The 21,458-nt window shown below is 55.0% G+C and overlaps 1 protein-coding gene across 3 annotated transcripts; it reads left to right on the top strand.

The window, feature by feature from the left end:
* The first annotated feature begins 4,575 nt into the window (after positions 1–4,575).
* KCNJ4 (potassium inwardly rectifying channel subfamily J member 4) lies at positions 4,576–21,012 on the top strand. Of its 3 annotated transcripts, none has more exons than XM_071422861.1 (3): positions 4,576–4,983; positions 17,363–17,538; positions 18,744–21,012. In XM_071422861.1, the coding sequence occupies exons 2-3, from the start codon at positions 17,501–17,503 to the stop codon at positions 20,071–20,073; spliced, it is 1,368 nt and encodes a 455-aa protein (XP_071278962.1). In that variant the 5' UTR covers positions 4,576–4,983; positions 17,363–17,500; the 3' UTR covers positions 20,074–21,012. The 3 variants fall into 3 exon arrangements, with proteins under 3 accessions (XP_071278962.1, XP_071278963.1, XP_071278964.1); XM_071422862.1 differs by lacking the exon at positions 4,576–4,983 and adding an exon at positions 6,834–8,294; XM_071422863.1 differs by lacking the exon at positions 4,576–4,983 and adding an exon at positions 14,863–16,773.
* The last annotated feature ends 446 nt before the right edge of the window (positions 21,013–21,458 follow it).

Below are 21,458 nucleotides of genomic sequence, written 5' to 3'. Positions count from 1 at the left end.
CCCTGTCTGGAGCAGTGTGGATCCCTGAGCACAGAAAAGATCCTCCCAAGGGCTGGTTTGAAACAAACTTCACTGAAAATATTAATCCTGGATTCCTTCAAGAGGGTTACAAATAACATGGGGAATGTGTTGAGTGAAAGAAGCACATGGTTGCTGCTGGTTTTATAGATTTCACAGAAAGGAGCTCTGCAGTGACTGTAAAAAGTTTTAATACATTTGAAAATATATTAAGCTGGGTGACCAGCTTGTTTTGGATGAACCTTGTCCTCGGAGCAGCAGTTATGCAGGGAGATCTCATGGCAGCAGCAGGGGGACTTCTGCATCAAGATCCAACAATTAGATAGTCAATATCTAATCACTAATTTAAGGTTGCTCTAGTACAACCTAATGGAAGTTGTAATTTGTCTCCTTGCCCCTGAGCAAATTGCATCTGTGAGTGTGATCATGGCTGTGGGTCTGATTTGGTTACTCTTGGATTGTGTGATCCTGCCTGCTCCTGTCCCAAAGCTGGCTCTGGCTGCTGCCCTCCCTGTCCCCAGCCACAACATGTGGCCATCCCCTACACATCTCTCTCTGTCCTTATGGGCTTGCTTGGAGTAACATCCTTAACAACCAAAGTGTAAAAATATTATTCCTGGTGCTTTCCGAGAGGATTAACAAGCCTATTAGCATCACCGCTCCCTTTCTGAATATATTTGCATACATTTCCTCCCTGCCCATTAGGTTGGCGGTTGTGTTTTCCCTCTCTGACGCTCCAGCACCTGCATCACAGGGCTTTTCCAGATGGATTCACAGGCCAGGAAAACACCTGCTCAGCCCCACAAAGCTGGAGACAGCCCTGCCTGTTCCCAGCCAGGGCACTGAGGCAGGGATTACTGTAGTGAGACAAGGGCGGGTTAGAGCAAAGGAGACGCCTGGCAAAGGGCAGGGACTGCTTGAACTGGGTTTCCAGACATCAGAGTGGAGCTGCCTGGGATTTCAGCAGGGCTTCACAAGGCCGTGTGGGTGCTGGTGGAAGCCAAGCCCCAGCCCTGGTGGCCCTGCAGACCCTTTTGCAGGTGGGCTCCATCCATGGAGCAGGGATGGGGGGAAGGAACAGATTCGGGGTCCTCTCTTCCAAGAGATCCCCTTCCAATCCCCTGGTGTGCAATGCCAGAGAGTCCTCGTCCTTGTCTTGTCCCTGCACACCTCTTTGCAGCTTCTTGTCCCAGCCAAGGGAAGAAGCCCCTGCAGAGGAGTGGCAAAGGTTTATTCTCCTCATCTTGCACCTTCCCAAGAAGAATTGATGGGCCCAGCTCCCAGCATTATCTCCTGCTCTGGCACCAGGAACCACCAGCTGAGGTGACCATTAGAGGCACTTCATGGGAGCAGCCCAATCAAGCTCACCCAGCTGGAACAGGATGGTAGGGCTGGGCTGTCCCCATGGAACACCATCCCTGTGTGGCTCATGAGTGCCACAGGAAAGCTGCTGCAGGGCAAGGGACACCCAGGCTCTCAGAGAAGGAAAAATTGGCACATGGAGTGGGACCAAGTAAAAATAAACCTTGCCTCCTCCCGCCCTGCCACCATGCAAAGCGCCTTGCGCCGGGTGTCTCCCTGCCTCCCAAAATAATGCCGGGTGCTGCCACCACCCCGCATGGTGATGCTCTCTCCATGCCTCCCGTTTCCATGGTGACCACAAGGAATGTCGCCAGGGTGACAAGGAGGCAAGTGAGCTGGGATTTGATATTAAAAATGAGATTTTGGGGTTGTTGGGTTTATTTTTCTCCCCCCCCCCCCCCCCAACCCCTCCTCCTTTAGTTCTATTTTTGGGGTTTCCCTCTCTGCCTCAGCTGGTCTGGAAGGCTCCTCCTGCAGAGCCCCTAGTCCAGGCAGCAGCAGCTTCATCCAGGGCCCTTCTCCACCTCTGCCTGTCAGGTGATGGCTATGGGATGAGAAGAGGGACAAAGGGCATTTCCTTATCACTAAAATGCTTGTTTCCTTCTATCAGGAAGGATTCTCTGGTTTTGCCCCTGGTGGTGCTCCAGGTGTCTCCTTCCATTTCTACTGCAGGATGTATCTGAGGCTGCATCCAGACTCCTGGGAGAGTGGGCAGCCTCAGGGATTTGTCTAAGAGAGGGAAATGATTCTGCATTCCCAGAGGGGCTGGGGAACACGGTGGGGTTGAGCACCATGGGTCACCTCCGTGTCTCACCATCTCTGCCCCCATGAGCAGGTCAGGTTGGCTGGGCAGCTCTGGAACACTGGGGACAGAGATGGGATGGTTGTTAGAAGATCACACAGGGAGCATGGCAGGTGCTAAGGAGCCCAAAACTTTGTTCTCTGGTTTAAACTCCCAAAGCCGGACCTGCTCAGCTCAGAGAGGCTTGAGGGTTTGTGCTGGCTTAGCTGGTATCACAGGAGTGCAGGACCAATGGTGTCCAAGTAGGGCCTGCTGGCATAGAGGCAGCTCTTCTCTTCATGCCCAGGCAGGAGAAGGGGCAGGCAGCGTTTGCTCCCCTTCCCAGGAGCTCTTGCTTTCCGCTGCACCCATCTCTCCATCCATCTCCAGCCATCCCTCTCTCCTTCTCTCTCTCTCTCTCTCCATTCTTCCCTCCATCTTTTCAACAACCCTTCACTCCTCCTCTCCATTCATCCCTCCAAAGATTCCTCTGTCCATCTCTATGACTCTTTCCCTCCTTTCATCCATCCCTTTATCCATCCCTCGTCCCACCCTTCCATCCCTCCATCCCTCCATCCCTCAGTCCCCCCAGCGGCGCTGGGAAAGGTTGGCGGAGTGGGGCTATTTTTGGGAGCGTCTCCCTGGCAACGGCTGCCACCACCGTCTGTGGTGGCTTTTACATAGGTGCTAAAATATTCCACACTTCTTATTAAAGACGGTGCTGGTGGAGACGGGCGGGGGCGGCGAGTGTGAGCCACCCCGCTGCTGGGGCCGGTGGCCATGGGGCGGTCAGGCCACAAAACTTGGGGGGCACAAGGACACCAAGGGGCCCGTGACGTCCTCAGTGTGGCATCCCCATGCCCCTCTCGCTGGCTCTGGAAGTGCCACCTGTCTCTTGGCAGTGCCAGGCTGCCACACCATGCACAAGGTGCAGCTATCCATCCTACTGCCACAAAGGCAGAGGGAAATGTGGTGAGGCCTTGGGAGCAGCCGGCAATGAGGAGCAAAAGGCAGAGAGGGTGAAACCCGACCTGAAGCTGAAGTGGCCACAGGGCACTTGATGGCTCTGCCCACTGTGGGAAGGAGCAAGATGTCTCAGCTCCATCTTCATCCCTTCACCACATGAAGAGGAAAGGCCTGTCGTGGTGCCAGAGGGATGGTACACTCTGCCAAAGAGCAGCCGGGCAGATACTGGTCAGATACAGAGCAGATACAGCTCTTGGGAAGCAGCCCCACAACAGGCCCTAGAGACAGATCTTTTGGGAAAGTAAGCCCTCTGAACCTGAAAGAGGTCCTCATAGGGATGGCTGCAGAGGGGATGGACAGGCTGGCCCTGCTCCATCCAGGTGCAGCAGCTCCCCAGGAGCAGCAGGGAGCAGCCATGGGTGCACTGAGGTGAACTGACCCATTCAGGAGGCTGATGTGTCCTGGTTTTGGGAGCAAGCTGTGCTCACCATGCCAGTGTTCACTGGTACTGGCAGGGCACAGCAGGGTCCACAACATGTTGTGCAGGGGTCATCCCATGTGCCACATCTTAAGAGGATTTTGGAAGGGAGGGTCATGGTCCTTGCAGGATTGGGGCTCACAGGAGATTCAAAAAGATGGGGTTTTTAAATCTTTTTTGACTTCTCAGCACAGGCCTTAACATTGGGGACAGCATATGAGACACCAAGAGGGAAACCATGTTCTCAAAGATGCTGTCCTGGAGCAGGGCTGTCCAGGACCCTGTGCCTACAGCCACTGTTTGTGTGGTCAGGGGCCTCTTCAGCCTCTGTCTTTGCTGCAGCAGAGTCCCCTCCTTCTCTCCCTGTCACCAAGAAGGGACCTTCTTAAAGCCTCTGAGATGCTGCTGGCCATGGAGACCCAAAAGAGGTTTCTTGGACAGGTTTCCCAGGAAGCCTGTGCATTATCCTGGAGCCCTGTGTCCAGGTCCCTCCGTGTCCAGCTTCTGTCCCAGCATCGCTCATCCCGGCAGGAAATCATCTGCTCTGTAGAGTGGGGAGGCAATGCCCCACAGCAAACACGCTGCACCAGCTGGGAGAGCCTGGTCCTTCCTCAGGGCGAGGTGTCAGCCCAGCACCCCAAATCCAGGTGGGAAAGAACCCTCTGACGGTAGTTATTTAATCTCTGTGCAGCAGGCTAGGAGGAGGATCCACCTCCTCGGGGGCACCTGGCGGCCCCAGCATCCCTTTCCCGCTGCCGATGGCTGCTCTGTCTCCCCCATGGCGGCTCCGCAGCTCTGAGCTCACATGCGAGGATGGGCTAAAGTAGGGAAAGCTGTTGGATCCTACCACGGAGTTACTGACTTCTCAGCTACAGACTGCATAGCAATCAGCGAGGGGGAGAGGCAGCCAGGGAAAGGGAGCGGAGCGCACGGGGAGGAAGAGTGTCAGGGAGAGGGGGGATCTGGGGACTAGAGCAGGGGGGCAGCAAGGGGCACGGGCACATAATGCCAGAGAAGGAGGGAGCCAGGCAGGAGGGGGAGACCTAAACCCGTCGCTGAGCCACGAAGGCACATCAGCACTCCGTGGGATGGACGCTCCTGGGAGCAAAAAAATTCTGAGAGGCAGAGGCAGAAGGAGAGCGCTGGCGTGGGCAGGGCAGAGTTAGGAGAGGAGCAGGTCGCAGCGGAGAAGTAGCTCTTCGGAGGGGAAAAAAATAAACCTAGGCTGGAGGCGAGCGAGGACTGCAGAGAGACTTCCCTGATTCCTCCGGTCCGGCTGAGGCATTTCATGGTGAGATGGAGAGAGCGGCCGCTTTCCCGTTCCTCTGATGCTGGCTCGGCACGGCTGGAGCCGGCGGCAGCCCTCGGCAGGACCCGGGTAAGAGGCGGTGCCGGGCGCGCTGCTCTCCTCTCCGGCAGGAGAGCGGGAAGGGCTTTTCTCCCTTAGGAAAATAATATATTGTTTCATTTGCGTTCGCTCTGAGGAACAGCTATAAATATAACTTGGGGAGAGATGCGTGGCTTCGTGTGAGCGTGCCAGTGAATAATAAAGTTGCCTGGTGTGCATGGCGTATGCACGCACAGCTCCCGGGGCGGCCGCGGGCCGAGGGGCAGGGGTGGCTCCTGCCTCGAAACCTCCCCGGCTTCCCTCCCCGCCCCCTTGCCACCCTGACTTCGGTCCCTTTGCAGGTAACTTCTTCATTTTTTCAGTTCCCCGTGTTTTCTTAGTGTCTTCTAGCCCTGGGCTGGGTGTTGCTCACCTTTTGCTTCTCCTGCTCTGTGGATTCTTCTCTGTGCTGGTCCTGGCCAGTTCACACAGAAAAAGGCAGCTGGAGTCCTGCTCTCCAAGCCCTCAGGTGCAAATGGGGCTGAAGTGGATGTGTTTGTTCTCCTGCTGCCTGTGGAGCTTTTTGGGCTCCAGATTTGCCCCCCTTTTCCTTGCCTTCCACCTCTCCTAGTCCCGGCATGGCTGATCATGCCAGTGGTGGTCCAACACCCCCCCAGAGAGGCACGGTGCAAAGGGTCTTCTGGCTGGTGGCTTTGGGTGAAGGAGCTCAGGAGGAAGCCATGAGCAAACTACCAGAGGAACTCTGCCTGTGCTCCCTGTTGGCAAGGTCAGCTTCCCCACCAGGGCAGGAGTGGGCAGGCAGGTTTGCATGGTGCTGGCAGATCACCTCGGACATCCCTGGCCCCTCAGCCCCCACGGCCATCCCTCCTGGGCAAATAGCCTGGAGTCATCCAAATCCTTCTGGGAAGAGCCTGGAGTTACCTGTCCCTGCTGCCCAGCCCTGGCTCCATCGATGGATGGCACAGCAAACAGCAGCTCTGGGGCCTCTCCCTTCTCCCCTGCCTCCCCTTGGGGGGTGCTGTGAGGGGCACACAGTGACAGTGCACACGGGAACGCGTGGCAGAGGTGACGTAGCTCCAAGGCTACCTCCAACCCTGCTCTGTGCCCTCCCTGGCTTCTCAGGAGGAGCATCCACCTCCTCCCACAGGAGGTGGGATGTGTGGAGATGAGCCCAGGGCTTGAGGTTACCCAGAGCCTGGGAGGGATCAGGCAGGTGCATGGGGAATACATCTTGGCAGAGACGTGGGAATGTGCCCCTTCTCCATTCACCACCAGAAGTGGCACCCACAGAAGCCTGAGACACCCCGTCAGTGTTTGCAGCCACTGAAAATAACAATCAATACAGGGCAAATACGTGCCTTAGGGGGAAGCATGAATCTGCTGGGGACAGGGAGTGGTGAGGAAAGGACAAATGGGGAGGATGGCCACAGAAAGGATAATCTGGAGAGGGCTGATCTGGAGGAAAGTGGGTTCCCTCTCCTCCACCTTGTTTTTCTTCCATCTCTCCCTGTTTGGGTGCTAAGAGCAAGTGCCCCGACGTGTGGTGCTGGCAGTGGTCCTTGTCCCTTGAAGCCCCCCGCCATGGTTTGCAAGGAAAACCGGAAAGCCAGGAGGTGGCTGGGGAGGGATGGAGTTTCTTGGCAGGACCAGTCCCCACCGGCCCCTCCAGCCTCTCGGCCACCCCAAGCTCAGCCATCGGCCACGCCCGGGAAGCAGCCGCGTCCCTGGGGTGGTGTCAGTGGCGGGAGGGTGCCAGCAAGGGGCAGGAGGGCACGGTGACGGATACCTGTGCCCGCTGACATCGGTGCGGAGCAGAGCGCAGCAGTGAGTGTCCCTGTGCCCTCGGCACGCCCCGCTGGCCCGCCCCGCTATGGCACTGGGCTGGCTCAGCCCGGCAGCGCGGCCCGCGATCGATGGATGGATGCTGGCGTCTCAGCAATCGATCCCTTACTCATCCACGCGGCTCCCAGCCTCCCGCTGGCGCTCGCTTTTCTGTGAATGGCACGGGCTGAGTGAAGCCGTCTGCGCTTGCCCCGCAACGCTGCGAAACTGAGTCAGGCTGAATTCCTGCTCCTTGACGTCACTGCTCCTGTGCCCCTTACCAGGGCGGAGGGGCCTCAGGGGGAACCCCCAGAGGCACCGGCACCGGTTGTCCTCGCCAGACAAGGTGGTTTTAACGGTGATGGTTGGGATTGGAGCCCCTTCTTGGGAGAGATGCTGATTCTCTGGCAGTGGGGAGCTTGGGACAGGCAAGGGCTGCTTTTGAGCTGGTTCTCGCCCTCAGAGCTCTGAGGCTCGTTCTGCAGCAGTGAAGGTGGTGCCGTGGCACGGGCTGCTGAGGGATGGGAGTTGGCTGCAATGTGACCCTGCTCCCGTTGCCCCAGAGATCCATGCACCTCCGTGCCGGTCCTCCTGGGAGCCTGGCAGCAGGCAGCTTGCTTCAGGGACAGTTGTGGCATTCACCCACTGGTTTATCTGGGGAGGAGATGCCCACCATCTCCTGGCACCAGCCATGCTGGCCCAGCAGCCCCACCGCTGCTCTCACTGGAAATCAGGGACTGGAGGGTGGAGAACAAGGCGCCCTCCAGCCCGGCACCTCCCCACGCCACCAGCCAGGGGCTCCTGCCGCCACCCTGCCCACGCCCCTGCCACCATGGCAGTGGGTCTGCCCCTCACAATCTGGACGGCTGTTTTATTTCTATGGCAACATTTCTCCTGAAACACTTCAGAGGAAGCCTGGTGCTGTTCTATAATGAGGGAAGCAGCGTCCCCCATTCTGTCCCCTGCAAAAGGCTCAGAGAAACGACCCTGACACATCTCCCCACCTCCTTCCCTCCCTGGCAAGCGGTACCAGCACTGGTACAAAGAGCTGCTGGCCTGGTCCCAGCTGCCTCTCTGCTTCCTGTTCTCCTTTCCCTGCCTTCAGCTTCGCTCTCCCCTCTCCTCTCGCCGGCTCCCTTTCTGCCGGCAGCCTGCTAAAGCACCCGCGCAGACTGACCAGCTGAAAGGAGCCTTAGAGCAGGTGGATGTCGAAAGTGACTCTGCTCTAGAGGAGGGCAGAGCCTCGGGAGAGCTCTATAAATCGTCCCCACCAGCAGCACGGTGAGTGCGGGGCTGAAGGGCACCGGGGATCCCAGGGCAGACCGGCGCTTCACCCCTCGGAAAAGCTCGATGGCATTATGAAGAGGCGGTGCCTGCCACGGGACCAGACACAGCGGCCCCACAACTCCTCTCCTCTCCCGTTCCCGTTGTTCCCAGCACCAAGAAACAGCCTCGTGTCCGGGCGGCGGTGAGCAGGCAGAAGTTGCGGGCAGCGCCGAGCGCCAGCAGGCGACAGGCAGGTGAGCAGGCAGGATCCCGGCGGGAGCCACTGTCGCAGCCCGGAGGAGCAGGGCTATGACAGCCACCCGTGGTGATGGCAGGGGGGTATCGCAGTCCTGGCAGTGTGCAGATGCAGCCGCCGTGTCCCCCGAGCACCGCTCTGCCCCAGCGATGGCAGACCTGTGGGAGAGCTGGGGGTAGGGAGCGGGCAATGTACTCCGTACTGCGTGAGCTGGGCAGCACTTAGGCTTGACACCCTCCAGATGTGCTTGTTAAACCTGACGGATCAAGCCGCAGGAATAGAAGTCAGCAAACCTGTAGTGAAATACTTGATCCTCTCTCTGTAGGAATGCGGTTTTGCAGCTTACCTGGGGTGCTCCCTGTGCTCCGTTTCTGGTGCCTAGCAGGCATGGCTGAAAGGGGAGCAGCTGGGGCCCTTTCAGGAGGCTTCTGGCTCTGCTCAGCTCCCTGTTAGCCCAGCGACAAGGGGGGTGAAGGGAGATGTTTTTCCCTGTCGCTGATGGGTTAGTGCTTAGCAGCCAGGCCAGGCTGGGAACTCAGCTGTCGTGCAGCAGCTGGGTGCGGAGAAGTGGCTGCAGCCACTCTCGATCAGGGACTCGGTGCAGAGCAGGCTTTGCCCTGGTTGTTGCTCATCCTTGCTGCTGTCACTGTTGTTATCATCATTCATAAACTATTTGCAGGCACCTGCCTTGCTGGGTGCTTGGCAGAGTCACCGGCAGTCCATCCCTGCCCTGTCAAGACCAGAACTGCAGCAGGCATGCAGATGATGTAAGCCACTCCTGCTCCCCTTTTCCTGCACACCGATAATTATCCTTGTCCCCTGAGTAGCCAAAAGCCATCAAGACATCCCACATGGCCAGGCACTTTGTGCTGAAGAGATGCTGAAGGGATGCTGCTGGGAATGGCCTTACATCAGGGCTCCCACAGGGCAGGACGCCCAGTGAAGGGAGTTCCAGGGATGCAGAGATTAGTGAAGACATCCTTTGCACTGTGCACTTGTGCTGGGAAGCTGGAGGAGGTGACCTGAGTGCACTGCATCTGCCTGGGATGTGGGGACCTCAGGGACACCCCAGAGCCTTCAGTTTTTCAGCTTTTGCAGGTTTTGCACCAACCCTTTGGGGTCTAGTTTTGGCAGCAGATTGCTGGGGGTATGTCAGTCCCTGTGTTTCCTCGGGAGCAGGTGGGATGCAGTCTGCACCCTGGCTGCTACAAAAGCTGGGTTCCTTTTTGGCCAATTACACTACCCCGGGAAGGCCAGGGCCCTTCTGAGCATTTAATTTTTCCTGTGATGCCAGCCACAGAGAATAACACCCACCTTCCTCACTCAGCAAGAAAAAGCAGGGGCTTCTCCCCAGCTGCCACTCCAGCAGCATCCTCTCCTTACAATCCTGCTCAGTCCAGCCCCCAGCCCCTGTGTCGTGTACCCCCAGCCCCATTTTGGCCAGAGAGGAGTGGGTGACTGCTGGTGCCAGTCCCAGCAACCCCACCATGGGGTATCCCCCACCTAGTCTGAGATCCTGGGGGTAGGCAGCTGCTCTCGCAGCGCCATTGTCTGGACGGTGCAGCCGCAGCAGGGATCGCTGGGGCGGTGTGGGAGCAGGCGGGAGGTGATGCTGTCACCTTTCTGTGCCTCTTCCTGACTTTGTCATCCTGGGGACCTTTGTGCGGTTCCCATTTTTATCTGTTTTTTCTCCCTCTCACTCTTTCTCTCCTTCTCTCTTTGCTTTCTTTTCTCCCCCTCCCATCAGCATGTGGGCTGATCACTGCTCAAACTTTTAATTCAGATGGTAATTGGAATAATAATACGGGCAGAATCCTTCTGGCTCCGTTGCTGCAGCTGGCTTCAGGGAGCTATGAATAGCTCTGAGTCACACACTGAGATGGTTTAACTTCAAATCATTTTGTTTTGTTTTCATATTACCCATCCTCAGGCTCCAGAGCTTCACAGGGGGAAAAAATATCCCCCCTTCTCACTCCACTCCAAAATATAAACCGGGCAGAGGCACATGAATAAAATCCTCTTTTGGAGAGGGAAACTGGTCAGCGGATCATGCCTTGAGGGGCAGATGGGGACTGTTGGCACCTGATCTATTTATAATTATTGAACGAAAAGGCAGAAGTGTGTATATAAAAATGGTATAGAGTTGATTACAGCTTCCTCCCCTCACCTTCCATATGTCAGTTGCTTTTCTAATATGGTAAAACTCTCCTGCACGGTGACTGTGCCTTGGCGTGAGCCCGTGCAGCGCCTGGCAGCCTGCCCTGCCAGCACGGAGCAGCGAGAGCTCGGCCGCTGGCTCTTGTGGCAGGACAGCCCCTCACGGCACAGAGCTACCCCCTAAGCCCCAGCATGAACCCTGGGAATATTCCTGAGGAATAGGAGAAGAGATGGAGTTACAAAGAGGATGGAGAGGACACACTAAGTGCTGTGGGTCTGCAAGGCTCTGCTAAAAGGCAGAGAGGTCCCTCCTCAGCTGCGGGTGTTTCCGCCCCGACTCCCCAAGAGGCGAGAAGTTGGTCTGCCGTGCTGTCAGCGTGCCGAGCTGGCAGCCTGGGCTGTGGATGCTGCTCCCGAGCCAGCCGGTGGCAGGGACAAAGGCACAAAGCCGAGCGCGACCAGCGGCTGCGATATTGACCACAGACAGGAGAGAAGCATTTGCCAGACAACTCCCGATAAAGCAAAGACTGAGAGTGTAAAAATACCCTGGGATTTTTCCATCGTTGTCGCTCACAGTGTATGTCCCAGAGCACCAGATATGGTTGTTATAAAAAGAGAAGTGGGGGAGTGCTTTAGCGTGGACTTTTCTGTTCTGTTTCATGAGACTCTTCCATTGCAAATTTAAGGAAGGATTGACAGTATATGATCTACTCTGGCAGGGGCTGGAGAAAGACTGGGACGTGCGAGGCGCTGCACTGTGTACAGGGGATGGAGCAATGGAGGTATTGCCCCGGCACCAAGCACCTTGACCTCATTATGCTGCAGATCCCTTGGAAAGGGACAGGAGCAGTGCAGCCCCACGTGCCTGTTCAGGGCCAGAGCAGAACTGGGGTGGCAGCGTGGGCTGGTGTGATGGCTTGTGCTGCTGGAGCACGGTGTCACACGGGAAGGAGGAGATGACTGCAGCACCGTGGTGGTGTCCCTGGCATTGCTCAATCTAAGACACGGGAGGGATTGGGAAAGAGGGAAGGGTAGCACATGCTTTGGGGCTGGAGGCAGCTGCTGGCCCCTGGAGGCCCAACTGGCTGGCTGTTTCAATGCTGCAAGGCAGTGGCTGTGACAGCCATGCTGCAGCAGCTTTCAAAAGTGCTTGGGGGGCTTCTGCAGGCCATGAAATTCATGTGTGTTCATGTACTCCCAGGACAGGCAGCAGAGGGATGGGGAGGCTTCTGTCCAGGCTGCAGCCTCCAGCCTAGCCTCTCTTCTTGCTGCACCCACCAGCTTTGTTTCATACCACTCCATAGGAATTGCCACTGACTCTGCAGCTTCCTCCTTCACATGTGGGTCTCAGGAGCAAGCTCCAAGAAATGCCCTCAGGCATGCTCTGGACTGGTGTCTCTGTCCTCAGCCAGGCTTTCCTCCTCCTTGTCCATGTGACAGGCAGCTGCCTGTTCAGGATATGAATATAATCCCCTTCTGCCAGAGACACCTCTGAGCCTTCCCCTTTCATTCAATTTCTGTTTCAGGTTTCCAAGTGGCAATGGGACCTTTTCACAGCCATTTGAACTACATTTGCATAGGGTTTGGGCTCCTGGCAAGCCCCCAGGCCTTGCCAAGCTGGTGGCATTGATTTTGCCAGCAGGGACGTCGGTGGTGGCCCTGGCCCACCGGCTGCTGAGGAGGGACAGTGACCGAATGTGGCAGCAGTGCCCAGCCCAGGCGTTTCTTGCCTGCCTGTCTGTCCTTCCCATGGCGGCACCACGCGCTGTGGGGGTGTGTTGGGGTGGAAGTGGGAAACGTGTTTATTTTTGTTCGTCTCCTGGCTCGTGCCGCTCTGAGTTTGTGGCACTGGGTATTACTAACACTTCCCTGTGCCAGCTGGCAGCAGGGATGAATCAGATTGGCAGCACCACAGTGTGGACCCTGCACTGCCCGCTCAGCTTAGACGGATGCCTGTGGCCAAAGTGCCGGTGATGTCTCCTGCCCCTGACCAGGGTCAGCCCCAACCAAGTGCCAGTGGCTTGGCCTTGCTGGTGGAGGTGTCTCCGTACCCTGTGGGACAGGGCTGTCCCCTCTGGGCCATGCTGCCTGCCCAGACTAGATTGTTCCTGTTCCCTCCTTTACACTGGAGGTCTCAGGTGGCTTCATGAGCTGCTCACTGGCAGCATCCCCAAGCTGGGGTCAGCTGTACACCGGGAGGACAGCTTATCCTCATGCTGCCAAAATCACCTTTTGCAGCTGCTGTGGTTTAACGCCAGCAGGCAACTTAACTATCACACAGCCCCCTCTCTCCCTCCCACTGCCCCCATCCACAGCGGGGAGGGGAATCAAAAAGAAAAGGTAAACTTTGTGGGTTGAAATAAAAACAATTTAATAATTGAAACAAAATATAACAATAATAAACATGTCAATAATAATAATAATATAACAGTAATAGTAATAATAAGCACAGAGAGAGAGAATAAGAGGATCCAAGAGAAACACGTGATGCACAACCCCATTACTCACCACCCAATGACTGATGCCCAGCACGTCCCCAGGCATTCATCAGCCCCTTCCAGTTAAATCCCCCAGTTATATTCTGGGCATGATATTCTGTGGCATAGAATATCCCTCTGGCTAGTTTGGACCAGCTGTTCTGGCCATGCTCCCTCCTGGATTCCTGTGCAACTCCTCAGTGGCAGAACATGAGCAACAGAAAAGTCCTTGTCTTGGAGTAAGCCACTACTTAACAAGAGCTCCAGCAAATCTGTGTTATCAGCATTATTCTCATACTAAGTCCAACACTGTGCTGGCTACTATGAAGAAAATTAACTCAGTCCTAGACAGAATCAGGACAGCAGTTGATTGCTTCCTCCCCCTCCCCTGCTTCTGGCAACTCAGCACACATGGAACTTGATGACATCACAGACCTTGGAATGTTGGGGGTTCCAGGTGTCCCCAGAGCCAAGATGCAGAGGTTTGTGGCTCTCCTCTCCCTCCTGAACACCTCCTGATCCTGATGTTCTGAACAGAGGGATTTTGGTGGCCACAACAAGCACTGCTGAGGCTGCAGAAGGTGGCACACAGCTTGCCAGCGTCAACAGCTTGCATGGCCTGCACTCCAGGAACACAATTTGGATTCTCCTTTTTACTGCAGCTGAGAGCATCTTGAAAAACGTCGCAGTCATTTCGCATCTTTGGGCTAATGATGATGGTCTACCCAGAATCTCAAGGCTTGCAAGGTGATGATGGCAATGATGGTGGTGATGATGACAGTAAAGAATCAGGGAACTCCTGCCATCCTGACGTTCCTTCACCCTTGTGCAAGAGCAGGAACAGCACAGATGAAAAGAAGACAGAGGATCTGGGAGAACCCACATCTTTTGTAACTCCTGGGGACTCTCACATGGTGAAAGATGAACAGGTGGGGTGGGCCAAGCATGCACTGGAGCTTGAGAAGGAAGATCAGGAGCTTCAGGAACCATTTTACAAAGACATGGGAATGTCTGGCAGATTGGATGGAGATAAGGAGCCCAGCCCAACCTACCACCTTCCTGGGCATCAGAGGTTGCCTGCCCCCCTAAAGGCCGGTACAGCACCAGGTGGCTTCCATGACTCTTTCCAGCACAGCTCAGGCTGGCACTTGGGGGCAGAGGCCACTGCCACACAGGCCCATGCCAGTGACCATTTTGTGGGACATCCAGAGAGCACCATGGGAGCGGAGCCCCATGTGCTGCGCAGGGAGGATGGTGAGGACGTCAAGGACAGAGAGTCCCTGCCCATGCAGCCAACCTACGACTCACTGTGGCAGGAGAACAGCATGCTCAGGTCGGAGAACGAAATGGTCAGGAACGCGAACATCATGCTTGCAGAGGAGAACTTCGCACTCAAGCAGGAGTTCAAAGAGCTCAGGAAGGACAGGGCTATGTTCATGGCTGAGGACATCTTGATCAGGGAGGAATACAACGTGCTCAGGGAGCATTATGACAGGCTCAGGGGTGAGAATGATGCACTCAGGAAGGACAATGCCATGGTCAGGAGAATGTTCCAGACCTTCCAGAACAACTTGAAGAGACAGGTGTGCATGGTGGCGAGCCTGCAGGATCAGCTGAAGGCCAGCAAGGCTGAGCGAGAGAGGGAAGTCCAAGAGCTCCAATCCTTAGTCCAGAAGACTGAGTGTCATCTTCAGATAATGACCCAGCGGGCTCTGAATGCCGAAACAAACATGGAGAGCCTGAAGCAGGAGATCTTTACTCTCCGTGTACAGCTGGAGAGATGCAAGCTGGGGAATGAAAACCTGGGAACAGGCTGGCCTAGAAGCAATGAAACAGAATTTAGACTTCACCAGGCAAAACCCCCACAAGCTCATAATGGGCAAAGATGTAGTTTCTGCCTCGGAAATGCTGCCCATTGTTACTGAGGTCCTCAAATCCACCAGAAAAATTCTCAAATTTTAATCAGAGAAAGACCTATGAGCGCAGTTCTGTGTGAGTTTTATGGATCTGTGCACAGTCTGAAGCCATCGTTCTCCCACTTGTAACCATTTACTGCAAATAAAAGCATTCACTTTCCCATTCTCAAATGGAAAATGTGTGCTCAGACTGGTAGCCTTCATCCTTTATGGAGATACTTTCCTTGTGATTAGGTACCAGTTGCAGGTACTGATGTGACTTTAGCTGCTGATACTCTGTTCGGGCACTGTGGAGCCAGCAGCAAAGGCTGCCCAGGCTCTGAGCTGCACGGTCCAGCCATGGTGGACTCTGCAAGAGGCTCTGCCACAGCTCTGGTTGACATGAGCTTCCATGTGGGAACCAGGAGGAAGCACAGCACCAAAGGATGTAGTGCTCTTACACAGTGTGCTCATCCCACCCCATAGCATAGCTGTACCAGCCTGAACTGGAGATGAACAAAGCCCTTGTATTTCATCTTTCTCCTTTGCCCCTTTTTGGGAAGGGGGGAAAGGTGAGGAGCAAAGATCCAGGTGTTGCTGCACACGGCTTCGCAGAGGGCCTTAGGTCCTCCTCCCTTTCTTTTGGAGCTGGCTGCTGCCTGGGCCAGAAATCCAAAATCTCTAGAAATGGTGCACCTGTTTCTGCAGCTGGAGAAAGAGAGTTGTTGGTTGTAGAAACTTTCAGGAAATTGTGAATTACTCATATGTGTGAGCTGTGACAGGGCCTTCCCTGTGTTATCGGGGTCAGTGCAGGCTGAGGATGAGCTTGGCATATCCAGGCTGGCTGAGAATGATGCCAGTTGAAGAGGATGCCTTTCCTCTCCTGGCTGGGGCTGGCACAGAGGGTTGTACCTAAACTGCCCACCTTTGCCATCTCCCAAAGCCATGTGGGACCCTGCAGTCTGAACTCAACATGCAATGGCTCTGGTCAGCTTTATCCCAGCAGGACCATCTGTGGGTATGAAGTGACCTCTCTCCATCACATCAACATTTCTGATTAACTTAGGTTACCAGCCCCAGGGTCTGCTATAGGTTTACCCATCTGGACAGCAAAAATTCCTGGCCAAACCAACTTCATGAAGACTTGGATGTTGCAGGGTAGTGAGGTGGTGGGAGCTGGCAGAGTTCAGTGTCAAAGTGCTTTTTCCTGATGGGGATTTTTGGGCAGCTGGTCCCTTTTGTCTCTGTGTGGATTACAAGGTTGTTTTCTTCTACTGGTCTCATAATACCCTTGGTCTGAACACCCATGTTTTCATTGCTGCAGAGCTTTAACTGCCTCAGTAACTGAGTAGTCTCCATCCCATCAGAGGTGATGTCTCGAGCTCCCTTCTTGCTGCTCTCCAGCTCTGGTCCTAACTGGGGAAAGCTGGTGGGCACCTCTGGCCATGTGCAGCCCCATTCTGGGGCACTGATGATGGGACAAGGATGGTTCTCACAGCTTTTCCATCCTAGGCAACATCATTTGCTGTTCCTCTCTCCTGTCCATGCACAACCATTTGGAAGCTGCTCTAAGCCTTACATTTGATCCCAAAATCCTTGTATTTTTTCCCATATCTGGCAACCAGTGGCTGTTCATTGGTGAGGCTGGGAGGAAATAGATTAGCTGGCTCTGTCTGCATCCACACTCAGCACTGGCTGCTGTAATCCAAAGGCCACAGTGCAGGATTAGCATGGGTGTACAAAGCCCTTCCTAATCTGTGAGTCATTACCCCCTCAGTGCATTTCCCTTCCCAGCAGCTCTGGGCAGGTGGAATAGGTTGGCTCTTGAGTCTTTGGCTTCACCATCCTTCCATTCTGGGAGGACTGGGCTGGGACATCTGCTGGACATCCTCCCAGGACTCTGCTGCTGAGCTGCTCCTTGGATGCTGTACACAGGGCATGTCACAAGGTTTGTTTCCTCTGTCTTCTCTTTGGCTACCCCTGAGCCCTTCCTTTCTGTCAGTTCTTTTGGGCTCTACTCATTGCTTCCCTTCTTTTATTTGAAACAGGGTGTTCTGCACACCCTGGAAAAATCCCCTCAGAATTAGGCTGGGCTGACAGGGATCCCTGAGGGCTGCTGTGCATTCCTGTGCTTTGTTAGTCCTTGTGTGAGAGGTACTTAACCTGGCTCAGCTCTCGCCCCATGTAAGCTCTGATATTAATATAATGGCTCAGGGCAAGGGCCCTGTGAGCGGCTCAGCTGCTGTGCCCTTGGTCTGGAGACGGTGACCGGCCGGCCCTGCTCCTCTGCTGGCTGGGGAACGTGGGGTCTGCGGGCTGTGCACCCAGTCTGCACCACCAGCTCTTCACCTGCGGGCTGTGCACCCAGTCTGCACCACCAGCTCCTCACCTGCCCAAGCCAGGCTGCAGCAGGTGCCCCAAGGATACCTCCCAACGCTCCCTGAGCAAAAGGCTGGGAGCCTGTGCCTGCTGCTCCAATGGCTGCTACCAGGGGGGGTTCGGATCTGACTGGGTTTTGCTTTGTCCTTCCCTGCCAGGTGCGTGCCCAGGAGCAATCGCAATGGCAGTGCTGGTCCCAGCTCACCAGAGGTGAAACCTGGAGCTGCCCAGTCCCACGTGAGTGCTGCTGCATGAGCTCCCACGGCCTGGCAGCTCCCACGGCCCCCTGACACCCGATGACTGAGCGAGCCATGGGCAGCGTCCGAGTCAATCGGTGAGTAACCCTCCTCTCAAGACCTGCTGCTTCCCTGAGTGACCTGGCTCCTCATCTGGCCCCTCAGACCCTAAATTCAGACTGCCTTTTGATATATTTTTCTCAAATTACCTGTCAGCGGCTTTCCTGTTCTAAGGAATGACTCCTCTCTCCTCCTCCAACCCAAAACATGCCATATGTAGGGGTAGTGCTTGCAGGAATACTATGGAGGAGAAGCAAAGCACTGCAGTGCTGCTGGACCAGAAATTACAGATTCCAGCAGCACTGCAGAAGCCACATGTTCCCAGGAATCACAACTCCAGCCACCAGTGCTGTCCTTGCTGTGAGATGGAGGCCCATTCTGGAGGACTCCAGCTGACATGTCAACATCACAGGGTAGGAGGGAGAGACTGCCAGGGTCCTGTGAGGCTGCAGCTGGTCAGGCATGAGGGCAGAGCAGTCTGTGCTTCAGTGCACTCTCTTGGCTTCCTCGGTGGTCAGAGCACCATCTACCATCACATCTTTAAGGAGTATCTGCAAGTGTCACGGGATCACATGAGGGGCAGTGTCGTGAGGGAGGGCAGCCAGAGGGAGAAAGGTCTCCCAGAAAATGTGTGTGTAGCTTCTGCCAAGGAAACTGCCACTGCTTTGGCTGTTGATTTCCAAATTACACCTTTGGCTTTGGATAAGAGATGCTGGAAGACACACATGTTGCTGTGGCAACAGAATTGTCCTGAGGCAGGAAGTGTATAAACATTGTCACCACACACCATGAAATCAGTGAGCAGAGCAGAGGAGAAAATAGAAACTCCCAGCCTTGTATTATATGAGGGCCAAAACGTGGTCAGGCTGCGGGTGCTTGCTCCCAGGCTTCCTGGCTGTGCCAGCTGCTGTCAGGTTTCAAAGCCTTGTATCCCTCCTCACCATAAAGGCTGGAAGGTACCTCAAGCTACAAGCTGCTTCTGCTTTGCTGCCCTGTCAGGACCTTGCTAGATGCATCCTCCAGGCAGCAACACCCAGCGAACATTACAGCGTATGTCCACCAGCTTGGTCAGGTTGGCACCATGGTGCAATAATCACTGACACGTGCTGTTTGCTGTTGTGAGATCCTACAGGGTGGTACTGCTCCCCTGCGAACCACCCATGCCTCCTGCCCTTGCTGTCTCGGTGGTTGCTGTTACCCTTTGTGTATTCCTGATGGAACTGCCTGTTTCTTCTGTTCCCAGGTACAGCATTGTCTCCACCGAGGAGGATGGACACAAGGTCTCTACGCTGGGCAGCATGAACGGGCACAGCCGGAACGGCAAGGGCCATGCTCCCCGGCGGAAGCACCGCAACCGCTTCGTGAAGAAGAACGGCCAGTGCAACGTTTACTTTGCCAACCTGAGCAACAAATCCCAGCGCTACATGGCTGACATCTTCACCACCTGTGTGGACACACGCTGGCGGTACATGCTGATGATCTTCTCTGCCGCCTTCCTGGTCTCCTGGCTCTTCTTCGGCTTCCTCTTCTGGTGCATCGCCTTCTTCCACGGTGACCTCAATGCACCGGCGGTGGCAGGTAGTCCCTCTCTGCTCAAGCCCTGCATCATGCACGTGAACAGCTTCCTGGGGGCTTTTCTTTTCTCAGTGGAGACACAGACAACCATCGGGTACGGCTTCCGCTGCGTGACTGAGGAGTGCCCGCTGGCCATCATGGCAGTTGTGGTGCAGTCCATCGTGGGCTGCGTGATTGACTCCTTCATGATTGGCACCATCATGGCCAAGATGGCAAGGCCCAAGAAGCGGGCCCAGACCCTCCTCTTCAGCCATCATGCCGTCATCTCCGTGCGGGATGGCAAACTGTGTCTCATGTGGAGGGTGGGCAACCTGAGGAGGAGTCACATTGTGGAGGCCCATGTCCGAGCCCAGCTCATCAAACCCTACATGACGGAGGAAGGGGAATACCTCCCCCTGGACCAGCGGGACCTAAATGTGGGCTACGATGTGGGTCTGGATCGTATATTTTTGGTCTCACCCATTATTATCGTTCATGAGATTGATGAGGAGAGCCCCCTCTATGGGATTGGCAAGGAAGAGCTGGAGACGGAGAATTTTGAGATTGTGGTTATTCTGGAGGGGATGGTGGAAGCCACAGCCATGACCACACAGGCACGAAGCTCTTACCTTGCTAGCGAAATCCTTTGGGGTCATCGCTTTGAACCAGTTGTGTTTGAGGAGAAGAACCACTACAAAGTGGATTACTCGCGCTTTCACAAGACATACGAGGTAGCTGGCACACCTCGCTGCTCAGCCCGGGAGCTGCAAGAGAGCAAGATGACCATCCTACCTTCTCCACCACCTCCCAGTGCCTTCTGCTACGAGAATGAGCTGGCACTTGTCAGTCAAGATGAAGATGAAGATGATGATGAAGTGGGTGTAGTGTTAGGGGGCAACACCAAGGAGGAGGGAGGTATCATCCAGATGATGGATTTTGGAAGCCACCTGGACCTGGAGCGGCTCCAGGCAACTCTGCCTCTAGATACAATCTCATACCGCAGGGAGTCAGCCATCTAACTCCTCCAGCCTCCCCGTTCCACACCCATTGCCCACAGTCTCCTCTGTTCCATACCCGTACACTGGATAAGTCCTTTCACCACCAAATAATGCCTCCCATGATTGCCTCTCAGCCCCCAGATACACCAAGGCCTGGAGCTGCTCAGATACACTCCCTTTCTCATGAGGAGTGAGGATAAGCTGCTCTTTCTGGGTGTGCAGCTTGGGCTAGAGCCCCTCTCCTGCCCCGAGACAGGAGGGCAGCAGGCCTGGTTTCTTGTCTCTGGAGAGGTGGCAGGAGTCCCTGCCTTCGGTGGACAGACTGGGACCCACAGCAAGTGTTTCTGCTGCTGAGGCAACAGCAGACTTTCTGTCACCTCTCACTGTGGGTAGGCCCCATGGCTGTCAAGGGTCATCGTCGTCACTGGGAGAGGAGCAACACCTAAGCACTGACCAGATGAGGATAGAAGGGAGAATTTGGGACTATTGGAGGGAGCGGGGAAGGATCTCAAGGGAGGAGTTTACTTGCATGTTTGTTGCTTGTTGCACATGATTTTGTATATAAAAGAGAAGGAGAACTGAAATAGATTTTTCCACGGCAAATGCCAAGCTAGGAGACAAGGACGTTCTACACAGGCTGCTCTGCACTCTCCTTGGCTTTCAGTGTCTGTCACCTCCAGAAGCAGCTCGGCTCCATGGACTCAGATCCAGTTCTCCCAGTCCTCTTGAAAAACATGTCCAGCTCCTCTCCTGAGATACTGGCAGAGGAGGCAGGGCCCTGTGCTTACCACACTCAGACTGCTCCCTGGCACAGCACAGCTGGGATGACAGACAGGTGACCTGACTGGACAGCAGACCCTCCACTTGCTCCTTTTGCCTCCTCCATTCTTCTCCCTGATGCCATCCGCTGTAAAACAGAATTTGTAACTATTTATTTTTAATAAAGCCTAATATCCCAAGGGGAGGTTTGGAAGCAAAGGACAGACTCCACAGCTGCAGCCTGGTATAGAGACTGATGAGGGTTATTAGGGCTGGTGTTTGCTATTTGTATGGCATTGGACCTTGGAAGCTCCATCACGAGGGCTCTCTTGTTCTGGGCCTCTCTGGTAAAGACCTATAACAAGAGGCTCAGAGAATTTGCTCAGGGAGAAGGTCATACAAATGTGTGTATGGAGGGAATAATCTGCATTAAAATTGCCAGTAGGATTGGCCAAGCAATACTATTTGCTTTGGGCATTGCTCTAGATTCAAAAACCCCATGAAAAAATCCAAAGTGTCTCTTTGTGCTAGAGGCAAATGAAGGGAGGATGAGGGAAAACATCAACCAAAGCTAGACCCCTAACATCACTTTGTTGTCATTTTACAAATGAGGTGAAAACATGATGAGCATCTTCCTTCAGGAGTAG

Source organism: Agelaius tricolor, unplaced genomic scaffold, assembly GCF_023055355.1.
Source record: "Agelaius tricolor isolate 1412-34295 unplaced genomic scaffold, bAgeTri1.0.p SCAF_3, whole genome shotgun sequence".
NCBI classification, from domain to species: Eukaryota; Metazoa; Chordata; class Aves; order Passeriformes; family Icteridae; genus Agelaius; species Agelaius tricolor.
The sequence above is the reverse complement of the archived record's forward strand: the minus strand, read 5'-3'. Positions and strand labels throughout refer to the sequence as shown.

Excerpts from the sequence above, each read along its gene's own strand:
- KCNJ4 (XM_071422861.1), top strand. The coding sequence starts at position 17,501 with ATGACTGAGCGAGCCATGGGCAGCGTCCGAGTCAATCG. Across the intron at positions 17,539-18,743 it reads GGCAGCGTCCGAGTCAATCG|GTACAGCATTGTCTCCACCG; the intron begins GTGAGTAACCCT and ends TTCTGTTCCCAG.